This window comes from Squalius cephalus (genome assembly GCF_949319135.1).
Source record: "Squalius cephalus genome assembly, chromosome: 22".
NCBI lineage: Eukaryota > Metazoa > Chordata > Actinopteri > Cypriniformes > Leuciscidae > Squalius > Squalius cephalus.
Genome location: NC_137143.1, coordinates 31,333,865 through 31,351,379, shown reverse-complemented (window position 1 = coordinate 31,351,379; position 17,515 = coordinate 31,333,865). Strand labels below are relative to the sequence as shown.

The 17,515-nt window shown below is 39.5% G+C and overlaps 1 protein-coding gene across 1 annotated transcript in view; it reads left to right on the top strand.

Moving 5' to 3' along the window:
• gli2b (GLI family zinc finger 2b) overlaps positions 1-12,746 on the top strand; it is an 88,567-nt gene extending 75,821 nt beyond the window's left edge. Inside the window, exons 9-14 of the mRNA XM_079857792.1 lie at positions 692-826; positions 3,526-3,675; positions 4,597-4,761; positions 6,567-6,848; positions 8,851-9,175; positions 9,843-12,746. Coding sequence (XP_079713918.1) covers positions 692-826; positions 3,526-3,675; positions 4,597-4,761; positions 6,567-6,848; positions 8,851-9,175; positions 9,843-11,992 — 3,207 coding nt within the window. The 3' untranslated portion in view covers positions 11,993-12,746. The remainder of the gene's footprint in view (positions 1-691; positions 827-3,525; positions 3,676-4,596; positions 4,762-6,566; positions 6,849-8,850; positions 9,176-9,842) is intronic.
• Positions 12,747-17,515: the final 4,769 nt, after the last annotated feature.

Here is a 17,515-nt window from a genome sequence, read left to right as displayed (position 1 = left end):
CCCAAGTTTTGTCCATTGATTATATACTAACTTCCTATTTAGTGAACAACATCACACTCACATTCGTGCTGTTGTTGTTCTGAATAGTACAACACAAGAAAGTGTTGGAGAAGTTGACAAGCAAATGTGCAGCAGCGTGAGAGATTGCTTAAAATGTCTTACATTTTGCTTAAATGTTGCATAATTAGATTTAAAAAAATGTGACAGGGTCAATGACAAGGAAAAAATCATCCAAAGCATGCTCTCGTCTAATGTACCGTCAAACACTGGATAGTGAAATCTACAAACAAAATCATGATTCATCAATCATTTTACTTCTAAAATTGATTCAAAACATGAAGTTAACACTTAAAACGTGTTAAAATGAAATTTTATGCATAGATATGAATTGTTTAAAAAAGAGGGTTTTCTGAGAGTGACTAAAAGCTGTACAGGAAAGCCCTTATATGGAGATGGTGTGGGCGTGTTTTATGCATATTACTATCATCAGGCATGCGATCGCTCATTTAGAATACTCCACATTCATTAACAAGATTAAGAACAAATGAATGTGCATATGCATGTGTTGTGAATTAGGCTGATAAATACGAATGTTCCACACAATTAATAGTGAACGAGACCCATTTTCTCTCTCTTGCTAACAAGCCGATCCACTAAAGAGTGTTTATGCCGTAACGTTGCTGTTCCTCAGGACCACCTGGGCGGCGCACTGGACCTGAAGGAAGACTTGGACGAGTGCAAGCATGAGGCTGAGCTGGTGTACGAGACCAACTGCCACTGGGAGCGCTGCAGCAAAGAGTACGACACGCAGGAACAGCTGGTGCATGTAAGTGTGTGTGTGTGTGTGTGTGTGTGAGAGTGAACAGGTTTATATTACACCAAAATGTCCCCACAAGGATAGTGAAACCTGAGCTCACCTACACCGAGGGACCAGCCAGCGGTTCCTCATGAGGGAAATGGGTTAATAAACATAATAAATTAATTTTTTTTGAAAATGTAAAATGCAGAAAGTTTTGTGTGATGGGCAGGTTTAGGGGTCGGGTTAGTGAGTGTGTGTGTGTGTGTGTGTGTGTGTGTGTGTGTGATGGGCAGGTTAAGGAGTAGGGTTAGTGTGTGTGTGTGTGTGTGTGTGATGGGTAGGTTTAGGGGAAGGGATAGTGTGTGTGCGTGTGTGTGATGGGTAGGTTTAGGGGTCGGGTTAGTGTGTGTGTGTGTGATGGGTAGGTTTAGGGGTAGGGTTAGTGTGTGTGTGTGTGATGGGTAGGTTTAGGGGTTGAGTTAGTGTGTGTGTGTGTGTGATGGGTAGGTTTAGGGGTCGGGTTAGTGTGTGTGTGTGTGATGGGTAGGGTTGTGGTTTGGGAATAGAAAATACAGTTTGTGCGGTATAAAAATCTTTACGCCTATGGAGAGTCCCCGCAAAGATAGTGTGTGTGTGTGTGCGTGTGTGTGTGTGTGTGTGTGTGTGCGTGGTTATGGGATAGTCTGACAGACGGCTGGGTTGGACACAGGGTTCAGAGCTGTGCTCGTCTGGAACAGGGTCAAGAAATCACTGAATACCAGCAGTGAAGGAGAGATGCAGAATCAACAGGCAGAATCACAATTCATCCACTTTTTATAAAGACAAGCACAAATTTACTGGGTTCACAACACCTCCAAATTTTCTGCACACATTATTCTTTCCGAAAACCGGCACTTACACAGGAACAGACCACCTCACCTGCATTTATAACAACTAGCCAGATTTGAGAAAGCTCTTACTGTTTTGGTGTATAATAGGCGTCCCATCTGAGACTTACTTAAATTTACTGACTCAGTTTTGGCCTGGGCAGCTGAGTGGCACAAGGTGTCACTGACCTCTGACCTCTTGACCTGTGACCCAAAGGGCACAGCATAAATCTGTCCCACCAGATGATCCGAATTGTTCATGTGGAACTGAGAAGGTTTAGATTACCACAGGTTAACAATATAGAGAAGGAAATAAATAGGGGAAAATACATGAAACACAGACTTACATGAGCATATTAATCAGTCCTTTTATAATAGATATCTGCACTTTTAAAAGTTTTTGTCTGGTAGTCATATTATTATTATTATTATATACACACATTAATGTCGTTACATTAGATCAACTGTCTGTGTCTGTTATACACAAACATAACTCGCACACTCCTTTAGAGAGTGAAATAGGTCAAAGGAATTTGGATGGTGTGTTTTCACGACCGACTGGTTTCTTTGTGATGCTTTGATGTGCTTTCCTGAGACGGGCTGATCTATCCCAGCATGCACTCTGTCCTGTGTGGGGTGACACAACTTTCTGTGGCATTCCAGCCAACCAGTGAAGCGTAGAGAAAAGAGCCCGTCCATCACACTGAAACACACACACACACACACACACACACTCGCTGAGGAGAGGGACTGATTCACTCTCACTCTCCGCTCAGTCACTGAATGAGATCTTCACTGAATGACACTCTTGATTGTCTGTTTACACAAGCGATACACACTCTGATAACAGCTCATTATGGGCTTAAAGAGGAACAGAGGGCGCCTGTGTGTGTGTGTGTGTGTTATCAGTGATCTGGAGCAGTTCAGTGTTGCTGCTGTAGGACATCACGATGGAAAGTCTACAGATGTGGCCATAATGAAGCTCATTGTGGAGGAATCATATGCGTGAGGATTGTTTCTGATTCCTGATTGATTCAGGCGGACGATAAAAACCGAACAGAAAGTTGTTTTAGTGTTAATCAACTCGATTCTATTCAGAGATTCAGATGCACAGATTCAAAAAGCATTTGCAAACTCTATTTTGGAGTCTAACTGTTAGCAGTTAAGATGTAGTTTACTACACACAAAAAAGAGTTGTAAAATGCCAAACTGGAGTTCAGGCTATGTTCTTGAGTGATTCATTTAGACTGGAACGTTCAGTTGATTCAGTGTTTTGACCAGTTGACACCGAGGCTTCAAGAATGAATATAAACGTGAGTGTTAGAGAAGAGAAATGATCCTGCAAGCGTTCGAGAAACACTCGGTCTAATGAATCACATTGAGGCATTTTGAAGAGAACAAATGAAATGTACATTTCCAAGAATCCCTTAAAAGCCATTTGAGTACACAGAGTTTGTTGGTAATTGAAAATCTGTGGTTCACTCAGATCTGAGGGTTCTTGTCCATCACCAGAGACACTTTTAAAAACACACTCTCTCACAATCACACACCATCACATTTTCTTATTCCCGTCTGACAGACGTAGAGAACGCAGACGCTCGTGATGGATAGCTTTGCTCTTCAATTGGCGGATAGGCAAATGGGCTCCTCAGAAGCTCAAATTGCTTTATTTTCTCAAGCTCTTGATAGATGCAGCCTTGCGTCCAAATGACGCCAATTGTGCCGTGTGTTTTATTTTTTGTGTGTGTGTACGGAACGGCCAATTAGACCTTAAACACAACGCTGACATTACAAAGGGAGGTGAGACCCGAGATTCCTGTAGCAGAATGAAACTGAATGCTTGTGTTTGTGTGTTCACAGCACATCAATAACGAACACATCCACGGGGAGAAGAAGGAGTTCGTGTGCCGCTGGGAGGAGTGCTCTCGCGAACAGAAGCCCTTTAAAGCGCAGTACATGCTGGTGGTTCATATGCGCAGACACACCGGGGAGAAACCGCACAAGTGCACTGTGAGTCAAACGTGATTAAACTACTGCACACACACACACACACACACCTATAGACATCCATAGCAGGACATAACATAGACCCTCTATTGTTTATGTAAAACGATTTATAATGAATAGTACAGATTAACCCAAGCCCTAAAAGAAAAATAATTTATACTTTAAAAGTTTACAAGGAACACGCAAATATACATAAACTACAGCTGAGAAAAAAATATTTAAAAATAAATAAATTTCCACACTACAGATCTAAATTTAAGTGAATTTGGATTTTTATACTTTAAAAAATATTTAAAATATTTTACAAATAAAAATGTCCCCAAACTACAGATAAAACCCTAAAACATGAATTTTTGTACTTTATAAATATATATTTTAAATAATAAAAAAATTAAAAATAAAAACGTCCCCAAACTACAGTTTAGAAAACTTGCTTTTGTAGACTTTTAAAAAATGTGAAATACATAAATACTGCAAATGTCCCCCAAATACAGATACAAATCTAAGAGAACTTGCATTTATATACTTTTTAAAAAAAATGAAAAAGTAAATAAAATAAGCACAACTGTATGCACACATATGCAAATGAACATGTTAAAGGGTTTTATATCAAACATAATTCCCAACAGAAGAGCATGACACCAGCAACGTCAAGGTCATGGGTTATTTTCCAAGGATGTGCAGTGCATGAACTCATAAAAAATACCTTGAATGCAATGCAAGCAAAGCATCTGCCAAATGCATTCATATAAATGTGATGATTAGCATTAAATCAGGAACAGTGTTTGTGCATATACAATACATGACTGATTTGATCATGTTGCAATGGGATTTTCTTTCTGTCAGCAAACACTGGAGATTATTTGAATTGGCACAACTCTAGTAATGTGTGTGTGTGTGTGTGTGTGTGTGTGTGTGTTTCAGTTCGAGGGCTGCTCTAAGGCGTACTCTCGTCTGGAAAATCTGAAAACTCACCTGCGCTCACACACCGGAGAGAAACCCTACGTGTGTGAGCATGAAGGCTGTAACAAGGCCTTCTCCAACGCCTCGGACCGAGCCAAACACCAGAACCGCACACACTCCAACGAGGTAAAGACACTCAACTTCATTCAGATAGATCTGTGTGTACACAAATACACGCTGTCAATTGATCTACTTAATTGTCATTCAAACATGTATATGAGGGTGAATGTCATCATAACCAGGTCACATTTCAAATCTAAATTATATATACAGTCCAATTCTCTCTATGAACTAGTTATTGTGGTATACTGGTATATACTGGTTATTAGCATGCATACAGTATTACTAGAATATTGGCTGTTTATTACTACTCATAAAACACATATTAAAGCCTTATTCCTCATGATCATATTCTACATCCCTTAATCCTACCCAATACCTAAACTTAACAACTACCTTACTATTAATAATCTGAAATTAGGAGTTTGAGGCAAAAGTCATAGTTAATAGTGAGAATTGGACTCTAAACTAAAGTGAGGCCATATATATATATATAATTGTTCATTGAAAAAATAATACAGCAATACAACAAATGCTACCGTGATGTATAAATATTAATTTAGTAAAGTAATAAATAATATGAATATAAAAATAAAAATTGTAATATTTTTGCACTGATATTTTCTTGCATTGAGGTTTTCATAAGTTTTTTTTATTTAATTAACCATAAATTGTTATATAATTGAAAAATAAATAGAATTAAATAAAAAATATGTAAAATAATATTTTATTTTTGCACTGATATTTTTTTTGCATGGAGTGCATTGAGGTTTTCATAATTTACTGCATTACAGCCAATCAAAATACTGTAATATTATTTAATTTAATTAACCATAAATTGTTAATTGAAAATAAAAATAAAAATATAAAAAATAATATTTTAATATTTTTGTCTTATATTAATGAATTTTTTTTTCTTCTTTTCATTATGGTAATTAGACTTGGGTAATTTATTTTTAAAATATAAGAGTGACCTAGACTTCATCTTGACAAATTATGTGACATTCAAGCTGCTCATTTACATACAATGAAAGTGAATGGTGACCATAAGATTAACCTAAAAAAATGACTTAAATTTCAGTTTGTTCCTCACACAGACCCATTAAAAAACTACTAACGTGAGGGTGAGCATCTTATAACCATATTTTAATTTCTGGGTGAACTCTTCGTATAAACGTGGGCGGACTGCATTAGATCAGTTAGCGTCACCCGCGCGCGAGTTTCAGACGTGTGCCGCCCCAGTAGTTGTTCTTCAGAGAGAGGATCAGATAATCTACTTCACTGTGGCATTAAGGATCAGCTAACCGCCTAATGCTATGTAAATGTGCCATTTTCAGCATACACTAACAAATTTAGGCCAAAATTAGATTTGTTCACGCATTCCCTCATCATGTGTAGTGATTGCTCCTGGACGCCCAACGTTGTCCCATTAACCAGCGACGCATGCAAGTGTGCACAATGTGTGTGTGTGTGAATAATGAGCTGTGAAGCTAATGAGTACGGCAACCCACGATACATTAGTGAGAATCAAGCACGTCCCCAACGGAGAAACAGACCACCTGCAGACCGCGCATAGAAAATGAAACCTGGCGCCATTTCCATTCTCGGCTGATCCATCACGAGCTAAAGGAGGGAGAAAGATCATTTCATCTCAACTTTATTAGTAAACAGCCATGCATCACGAACGCTTAGCATTCGCACAATCAGTATGTCAAGCACACGCTCCGTAATTTATTCCTCTAATTGTGTATTCATCCACTGCTCCATTTGAAGATAATCTGACTTAACAGGAAGAGATAAAACTCTAATTCAAAGTCGTACATTTGACTGTTAGAGGGTCGTGTGAAACTGAGAGATATTTATCTCCGCAGAAACCCTATGTGTGTAAGATCCCGGGCTGCACCAAGCGCTACACCGATCCCAGCTCGCTTCGGAAACACGTCAAAACCGTCCACGGGCCCGAAGCTCACGTCACCAAGAAACAACGCGGTGACCTTCCGTCGCGACCCCATCCGCCTAAGGAGAACGGAGAGAACGAGGCGGGAACCAAGCTGTCGGGGCGAACGGTTGAAGAGAAACTTGAAGCCAACAGCACGACTAGAGGCGTCGAGGACTATCTGCAAGTCAAGTCTATCAAGACAGAGAACTCTATGGTAAGATCTAGTGTGAATGAGCCGATTTTGTGTACCATTATATTTGCATACGTGCATAAAGTATGTTTCTGGCCTGATTGAATGCATAACAAAATGTATGTAATTTGAATAACAAGAGTGGTGGCATGGCTATAATCTGTACTCTCAAATATATTATTCATTGCTGATTAAATATACATTAAAATGTCCATCAGAGGTTATGCTAATCCAAACACACTAACAAAGCACGCTGCCGTATCTGTCCATCTTTAACCGCTCTCTCTACATGTGCTTCCTGCTATCTCTTTCCTGTTTCTCTCCCATACACTTTCCGTAAGGACAGACGTTACTGAGGTGAGCGTGGATCCTGTTTTAATATCAGTCGCTTTCTACTGTTGTGTTCATCGGGCAGTTGACAAGTGACATGGATTTTGACCTTTTTTGCCAAACGTAATTATATTTTTGTGTGAAGGAAATTAATATGGAAGTTGCACATAAACATGACACATTAATCTTACTCTTTTCAAACGTGCAAGTTTGAAAATTATTTACTTCCTTTGTGTCCTAATATTTTATTTAAACTAACTTTTATGTTAGATGTGATTAATCGATTTTACGGCACGTATACAATATATATAAAATAGGGCTGTCAAACGATTAAATCGCATTCAAAATAAAAGTTTGTGTATGTGTGTACGGTGTATAATTATTTTCTATATATAAATACACACACATGCATGTATATATTTAAGAAATATTTGCATGTATATACTGTGTATATATATTTATATTATATATAATTTATATTATATATAAATATTTTATATATAAATAACACATTTTTCTTAAATATATACATGCATGTGTGTGTATTTATATATAGAAAATAATTATACACCATACACACACATATATTATGTAAAAACAAACTTTTATTTTGGATGCGATTAATCGTTTGACAGCCCTAATATAAAACTGTAATATGTAAATGCATGACTAGTTTATTTTTATTTTAATAGACCTCGATTTGAAAATTGGCAGCATTTTTAAATCAAATTTCTTTCCACATTTTTTAAATTTTGATGTTTCACAGCTTATGAAGCGGACAGTCACCCCACAGATGTAATTATAATAATTTCATGGAAAATATAAAGTAAAAGAAAGGTTTTTGTTTAAGCACAGTCGAATCCCATGTCATGTCAACTGCCCTTTTACAGAATGCATGGTAAATGTCTCATACATGATTCTCTCCTTTTTTCTTTTACAAATGATTTTCTTTTTTTCTGAGGTTATTCCATGAAAAGCTCACACACAGAGCTATAAGATCAAATTCAGGATACAGTATGATAGTACACACATTTGAGTGTTGAATTCATCACTGCGTCAAAAAATGTGGACCCCTACATTATGAGATCTGTTGACACACAGAGGGCCTCTAATTTCCCATGGGCTTTCACCCTACATATCCAGCCCAATCCCCCCACAATCCCGAGATCTAACGCTCCCGCCTGCCACTCAAGGATAAAAGCCATTAGTGGATTAATATTATATCAGTGAGACTGTTTTTGTGTCCTGAACAAATAGTGCCAGTGATCAAGCTGTGATCAAGCACGCTTCACGTGGGGACAGAATACATTTGCTTCATTCAAGGGATGTGCAGTCATATGACGTGAATACAAAGACATAGCTTACCTTATTTATGTTGAGAGCTTCCCCCTTTGTGTATTCATGCCAGGCCACATGCATAATGCACAAAGAGGTTGCCATAGGAAATAACGATTTGTCAGGCACTTAATGTAGCTTTCTGAGAAGATCGCAAGGGGGAGGAAAAAGAAGTGGGATGTCTTGAGGAAGGGTGTTTTCCCAAACCTCGAATCAGTATGCTCATTATTTGCAATTTACACTTGGGAAAGTGATTGTAAGGGTCGTGTGTTTTGCATGTTGCTGTGTCTGCATTCTGGGTCATTCTCTTCATTTAGCTTCTTGGGTAATCAAACTCAAACTTCCCATCTGTCTCTCTCAGATGTATCAGTCCAGCCCTGGTGGTCAGTCATCATGTAGCAGCGAGCCGTCACCACTTGGCAGTGCCGCCCACCATGACGGTGGAGTAGAGCCGACGGGACTCAGCGGGGGCAGCATGGGAGATCTGAGCGCCCTGGATGACGCGCCCCTTGTGGATTCAACCGTCTCCACAGGAATGTTGGGCCTCCATCTTCGCAAAAACACCAGCCCTGCCCACAGACTCACGTATCTGAAGCAAGAAAAGCTGAAGTCGGTGAGGGACTCGTGCTCCTGGGCAAACCCAACTCCTCCTGCCCCCAGCACCAAGCTTCCACCCATCAATACCAGTGAGTAAACAAACCAAAACCAATTTTTTATTTGATCACATTTCCACCACTGATGCTCTCCCAAAAACCAGTTTTTCTTCCTCTAAACAGGGTTCATACAGGGTGCTTGAAGTACATGAATTTGACTTTTTAAAATTTAAGTCCTGGAAAAACCCTTGAAAACAGCCATATTTATGAAAAGATACTTGAAAAGTGCGTGAATTATTGAAAGACAATATATGTGATTTTTCATTTTCTCAATAAAAAAATATTTTCACGCAAAATTAACGCTGCGGCCCGTCTGATATACTGTAGATATAGAGCAATTTCGCATGGCTATGAGCGTGATATTGCTCGTATAAATATCCAAGTATATGATACAGCTTTCATTCTTCAGGTCAATCATACAGTACATTAATGGGAGGAAAAAACAGTTTGAAAGAGGAAAGCAATATCTTTGTCACAGTATCCTTTCGAAGCTGCACTTTATTTGTACTATTTTGTTTTATTGGTTTATTTTTATAAATCCTTTTTTAGAATTTGAAAGATGATAAAGATATTGTTTGATAAGCGAGATATCTCATTGTAGTCCTTGAAAGCCAAAAACATAGTGCTTGAAAAGTCCTTGAATTTCATTTTACAGTATCTGCACGAACCCTGTCTAAAATCAGCTCTTTTCCTGTTGCAGGTTCTTTATTGGAAAGTTCTGGCAGTCTGTGTGATCCAGGGCTTTCCATCTCCAGTCCGCGCCTGGGCGATCTTTGTCCTGGTGAGACTACGGTTTTAAGTCAACTGGTGGAGCGTCGGGACAGTCTGGCCAGCAACGTGAGCTCGGCTTACAACCTTAGCCGTCGTTCTTCCGGGATCTCTCCCTGCTATTCAAGCCGTCGGTCCAGCCAAACCTCACAAACTGGTGGGCGCCTTAACATCAGCTCTACCGGCTCCTATGACCCCATTTCCACCGATTTGTCTAGAAGGTCCAGTGAGGCCAGCCACTGTGGAGGAATCCCCAGTCTACTCAGTCTGACTCCTGCCCAACACTACAGACTCAAAGCCAAATATGCTGCCGCCACAGGCGGCGCGCCACCAACCCCTCTACCTAATATGGACTTCATGAGCCTGAAGACTCGGATGGCCCTGTTTGGGGATTCCAATGAAATGTCCACACTCCCCATCAATCCCCCTTCAGTTCCCAGAAGGTGTAGTGATACCAGCTACGCCAACCGTAGCGTCTTGCCCCATGAGGTGACGGGAAACATCACTCGAAGAGCAAGCGACCCGGTTAGAAGAGTCGGTCCAGAGCAGTATTCCCTCCAGCAACGTTTCAATAGCATGAACAATGTGAACCAACATCCGTCGTTGCACCATCCAGCATCCGGCCGACACTTTTCACAGATCAACAGCCTGTCTGAGAGTAACGTAAACCGCCACCAATATCCACCCCGACCTCCTAGCATTTCTGAGAACGTGGCGATGGAAACCATGGTGAGTGACATGGACAGCCAGAACAATGATGCAATGATGTTACACGATGACATTGTTCAGTACCTTACATCTCAGAATGGAGATTCCAGCCAACATCCAGGGATAACGTACCGCCACTATCCTGGACAAGGCCTCCACGGCTTTGGGTCCCTGCAACAGTGCCATTACCAGAGACGCCTGGCCTTGGTGGAAGGCAACATGAACGCCGTAACACAACAAACGGCAACTCCAAGCTCTCAGCAGACGTTCCCAGGTTCACCCAATGCCACTAAGAGCCAGATGCCGGTGCAGTGGAACGAGGTCAGTTCAGGGACAGTGGATTCATCTCACAGCCAAACCAAGCAGGGATCAGGGCGGGGAAACCTCACCGCACTCCAACAAAAACAAAACCTCAGCTCCTTTCAGAACGTCAACTCCAACCAACAAGTTGGGCTAATGAGTCACAACCTCGCTCACGCTGCCCACGTGCAACGCAATAACGAGTTTAATTCACAGAGGGTCAACCAAAGGCAACCACTACGACAGGCTAGCACAGAGCAGGCTATCTTTCTGCATGGTTACCATGAGGGTTCTGCTTCAAATGATATCAGTGTAGGTTTGCTGAGCCCGTCTGGTAAAGCGCTGACGGCACAGTCTGGCAGCGTCCAGAATAACAGGGTGCGAGCTCAGCCGGTGGCTAGTCAAAGCCATGCCACTTTTAATGGAAATAATCATGGAAATTATTCCCAGATGAACATCAACCAGCAAGGCTATGTCATTCCAGCCCAGAATCCCACGCTGAACGGAAACCATGGGCTGCTACAGCCAAGGCCGCCCACAGAACCCAAACCCTACAGCCGGCAACTCTCAGTGCCAACGACAACTGCAGCGCAGCAACTTGGTTACCCACAATCCAACTTTAGCCCTGCATATGACACCTCTGAGGCCAGTCCTAAGAAATCGGCTGACGGCACAGATACCAATGGTATTTTCTACACTGGACAGATTCACATGTTCGAGTCCAGCAGTCTCGGGATGACAGATGCAGTGCAAATCGGGACAGAAAGCACAGTCATGGGCTCCCCAGAAACAAATCAGGTCTCGAGCACGGTGGATTCAAGCGGAGCAGAGCACCCGCAGATCGACTTCGACGCCATGCTGGATGACGGCGATCACTCCAGCCTCATATCAGGAACTCTAAGCCCCACCCTCCTCCGCAGCCTATCCCAGAATTCCTCCCGTCTCACCACGCCCAGAAACTCAGTGACGTTGCCCCCGGTGCCTGCGGGAATCGCCAACATGGCCATCGGAGACATGAGCTCCATGCTGACTGCGCTCGCAGAGGAAAGCAAGTTCCTCGATATGATGTCATAGGAAAAACAGGAAACACGAGATTAAAAGAGACAGTGTGACCGGTGTGACATAATATTGCATTGACATTTTTTCAAATCCTTTTTAAAAAGCGTATTATTCTGTATAGTATTAGTTTGGTGACATCTTTTTGTTTCGCTCAAGAAGCCATACTTTGCCTTAGACCAGTGTATGTACAGCATATACAGTATATGAACAGACAGAGAATTTGATATGCGACAGTCCTGTATTTTTTTATACGACTTCTGAACTGACGACATGAACGCAAAGAAACAAGTGCCTCGCTGTGCACAAGCATATGCAGGAATCACATTACTCGAGCAGACTGGGACTGTATCTTTCTCGGGCCTCTTCAATGGAGACGGTTTTGTATATTCTGTAAATTAAATGTAATATTATGCTTCCTATCCTTGTTTGTACTAGACAGAAGAAAGGATCTGAATGAATATGCAGATAAAATATTATGAAATGTAAAGCTGGACAGGTGAAAGTGTGGTTCAGAATCAGAAATACCTCTTGCTTTGTTTTGAATTATTGAAGACCAGAGTGGAATCACAGGAACGTAACAGCGCTTTAAAGAAACTGAACTAAAGTCTCTCGGAGAGAACCGCACAACTGATTATCTTGGACATTTGAACTCAATATACCGAAATACGTTTAAACTGTCCTGTTGTGCACAGATTCCTTTTACAGGGCTGGATCATGTAGATAACTTTTGTACATTTTTAATGAAATACAATATTGTTGTTTTTCTACTACAGTGTTGTTTGGTTCTTCATTCTACACGCAGGACATTGGTGAAGAACTCTCTACTAATAGTTTAATGCTTTTAACTCTTTCCCAGCCAGTGTTTTTTAAGTTTCCAGCCAGCACCAGCATTTTTGATCATTTTCCCAAAAATGTCATGGCTCCCAGAAAGTTTTCTTGTAGGAATATCAGAGGATATATGAAGACTTCAGATGCAAAAGCCTCTAAGTGCCATCTGAAATTTTCTTCTAAAATGACATTTTTATCAAGCTTGTATATTTAAGTTCAGTAATTTCACTTTAATGACAATTAATAGGTAATTTTCATTGCCATTAAAGTGAAATAACTGAACATAAACATACAAGCTTGATAAAAATGATCATTCTAGAAGGAAATTTCAGATGTCACTTGAAGACTTGAAGATGCAAAAAGATGCAAAAGCCTCTATGTATAAAGGAAGAACAGACCCCCCCCCCCCCCAAAAAAAAAGCTTCATAAAAAAAGCAACATTTTGAACAAAAAACTGAGAAAATCATGTTTTTGTCAAAGACTATGTCTGGATCAGATTCAGAACGATGATCAAAACACAGATGGAGTAGATCGAGTCCATCAACACCCAAGCTTGCTCAGTCCTGGGTCGACATTTCATTCGCTATCATTAGGCAGTTTTGATTTATATGCTGTTAAATGTTTATGATCACGTTATTTTACATATGCATCTGCTCTCATATGCAATAGCTCTGTTTCTTTTTCGCCTTTGTTTTGATCCGGAGATTCAGTACTCTTTCAGAAGATGCGACACAGCGCCCCCTAGCGTATAACAATGAAAACACGGAAAGCCGTAAAATTCCGTCAATGGCAAGGAAAGAGTTAATAAATAGATTTTGAATAGGTTTCGAAGATTTTCAGGAAGGTAATGTTGAAATGGGGCAGATTTTGAAATGCAACAAGCCATGTTGTTAGACGACTATTTGGACCTTTCTAGTTTTTGTGATGGCAGTGTTTAGCATTTCTCTCTCTTGTACGCCACATGTCAGGCAACAGTCCACAGCAGCCACATGAGTTTAGAAATAGTTTTTCTTTTCATTTCATTTGAGAGTGGGCTCCTTTAAGAGAACTAAAGGCACATATTGTGCATACTGAGCAGGTTCTGGAGTAAACCGCCATGTTTTCTCAAATGAACAGTGGCAGACCGACCCAGAGGAACGACTGCCTAAACCACATAAAACACACACATGAAGACGGAAACGGTCCAGGGACGAGGTCTTCGGAGTAAAAGCCTCAGGAACAAATGGTTTTATTCTGACAGTGAATTCAGCCGAGGCCTTGTTTGATCTCCGGTTTCTGATAGCTGGAATTTCGTATTCTCTCTGAGAAATAAAAGAGAAGGGAAAATAGCCTTAGGAGGAATAGCCTGAGGATGAAAAAGAAAACGTCGGGGAAAAAGGCGTTGAAGTCTGAGCGCGCACAAAAGAGAAATTGCCAGAGGTTTGATTTGAAAGGCATTGTAAAGGCACGACCCTAGTGACCTTCTGAGAGAACCGCATGTGCCTTAAATTATATAAGACAATTAAAATGTGCGTGCTTTCTGGAGCGATATGTTTAAAAAATATGAGACTAATTTCACATAAGGCCAGTCAAAATGTTTTCAATCATATATATGCATGGTTTGTTTACCGCAGACATTTATTGATAAGCTGTTGATTCACAGACACCAAATCATTTTGACTTCTCCCTCAGTTGGTAAAAACTTTACATTAATGCTTTTACAGTGGAAGTCAATATGGGCAAGTGTACCAGAGGATTTACAGTAAAAGCCTAAATTTGCTGCTTTTTGTTATTTGTAGTGAAACTGTTTTTTGTGCGTGAACTTTTGGTTATGTGTTTCTGACATAAATCCTGTGTATATGGATTTGTCTTAGTGTTTATTGGTTTTATACTTGTTGAGTTGATATCCAGATGATATCCTCTCATCTACATCTGTAGTAGCTTCGTACTTTTGTGAGAACTTTGTGGCACTTCTCATGTTACTAAACTCCCAGGAAGAATTGCGTCTTGATTTGGATAAAAGTGAAACATTATGAGGCATCTAAATACAAAATTCTGAAGAATGCTACAGAAAATTTTGGGAATTTTTTTCTGTATAGTTGAAATTCTCTGGTGAGCAGATATTAAATTTATATAAAGTATAAAATATAAAGAAAATATTTATTTAGTTTATTTTTACCAGACAGTCAATATTGGATATTTTAAGATTAAGCCTCATTTCTATGTTTTAGGTCTGTATGTTTGCTCTTAAATGTAAATGCATTGAAATATCTGATATAACATTGCACGCACAAAGAAAGTCATTTTAGTCTCTTATGAACATGAATATTTTTGTGGTGATACTTGTGTTTATTTTTAATCTCAATCCAGATGCAATGTCTTGCCCTATAGACTTCAACTGTAAGTGCAATATGCATTAGCATAAACACATTTTTAATCAAATAAAAAAAGCATTAAGCCACAAATAGATCTTAAACTGCATAGGTTATTCCTCTAACAAAGTGACGTGAAAGCAAATATTGACGTCTCTCTTGAAAGAATCCCAAACAGTGTCACCTGAAACTTTATATGGGACAGAAAAAGAGCATCCATTAACTTCCCGTCGGAGTCCAACGAGGGACGCGGAGAAAGACAGACAGATTTAATAGGAGAAAGAGCGACTCTTGTGGGATTTGGTAATGGTGTGTGTTGAGAGCGGGGCTCAGGAGATCTCTGAGCTAACGATGCTGTAATGTAGTGCTGCTGTCCGCATGAGCAGTGGTGTGACGGATTGGGTGAGCAGAGAGAGCAGACCGGAGAACTACACACACACACACACCGATCAATCAATTAAAGACGCGGGCAGGAAGGCGGGAAGAGACGCTAATTAACACACACTGCAGGGTGAGGCTGTAGTCAGTGAACTGGGCCTGTGTATGCGGGCACGACTCCATCTCATGACCTCCGGGTCACACTCGCACACAAACACTGACTGACCAGAGGAATCAGACGAGATGACGAGAGACTTCAGCCTTCTGTCAGAGTCCGGAAACTCAGAACACATCAAAGACGGGTCAGACTCGCCTTTCATCTGACGACATATCCAGGTTACCGCTGATGTCGTTATGAGGCTACGAAACTCTAGAAATTCATATCAGAAATTTCGGTCACTTTATTTTAGTGTCCTTGTTACACGTTACATATAAATTATGCATAAATACATGCAACTAACCCTAAAACAAACCTAATCCTAACCATATAGTATGTATGTATTCAATTAATATTACTTAACAGTACTTAAATATATACTTTTAAAAAAATGGTCACAATGTTCAAAGTTGGAATGTATAATCAACCATTTATGGGTTATTGGCCATAACATGATTTTTTTTTTTATTATTATGTAGTTACTTTATTATTATATGTATTTATTCTTTTCATTTTTTGAAAATAATTTATTGGTATTGACCAGAATTCAATGTCATCGCATCCTTTATTACATCCTAACAAGATCTTAAAGTTGCTGTTGGATTAATGTTGGTTCACAACAAACACCAACAGGATTGAACAAACTGATTCAACAACACTGTTGGTGTTTGTTGGATCAATGAACATATTTGCCTTTCGGAGCCTTTTTTTGCAATTCGGATCATTTCATCTCAATTAAATGAAATATTCTGATTAGCTGTTTATGCTGCAAAGCATGATGGGACCCTCTTGTAGAGGTGTAACACATTTAATGCATTCTCATTTACTGAGGTCAGTCATCATCAAGTAAATCAGGATAATCTGTGTGCAAATATGACAGAAACGACACTACGATGTGAGTTAAAATGTCAGAACACTAATTACTCAGAGGTTAAGTTTCATTCAGAGTTTCTGGATCTTCTGTTCCACTTCTGAACCTCTTCGTCATTATTATTATTATAACATGACATTCCCACAGCCAGTTTTATTCTCCCACAAGCGCAGATCTTCTTTGATGGAGCATGTGCTGGAATCTTTGATAGGTCATTTATTTTACTACAATAATAACATGTAAATTTCTCCTCCAGACTCTCGTTTGGGTTTGAGGAAAATTCAGTCATTATAAGTCCGGAAACGGACTATACGCCAGTATGCAAATGCTTAATGCACTGCATACTTGTGTTATGAATTGCAGTCTGACATATTTTAGAACAAAAATATGAGCTTGGGTTGAATCTCACAAAAACCTATAAATATATATATACTGTAAAAACAAAGTTGCTGCCTTAAATTTTGAAATACAATCAACTTGGATGTTTAAGTCATTTCAACTTAAATTACATTAAACTGACTTAAGTTTGAGTTGAAAATTGCTTAACTTATTTTGATGAGTTAGAGCAATGTAAAAACATAAGTTGTCATAACTTATTGATCATATAATTTTTTACATTGTACAGTAACAATTGCAGTTTTTAAAGTGTATATACCACCTGGAAAACATCTAAAAACTCATATTTTTTTGCCCGCTTAACTTTCTTAAAAAGCACTTCTTGACTGTTTTCAATATTGCTTATTATATATTTCTTATTAATATTTTCTGCATTGTGCCTGTACTCTAGGCTATATAATGTTTGAAACGTTTTAATTGTATTGCCTCTGCAGGATGAATTGCTTTGTTGTAAATCTGCTAAATTAATACAAGTAAATTATTTAATGTAATAATAATTACTATTATTATTATTAGAAATGTTTTTTTTTTTTTGCATTACAGTCCATAGAATTAAG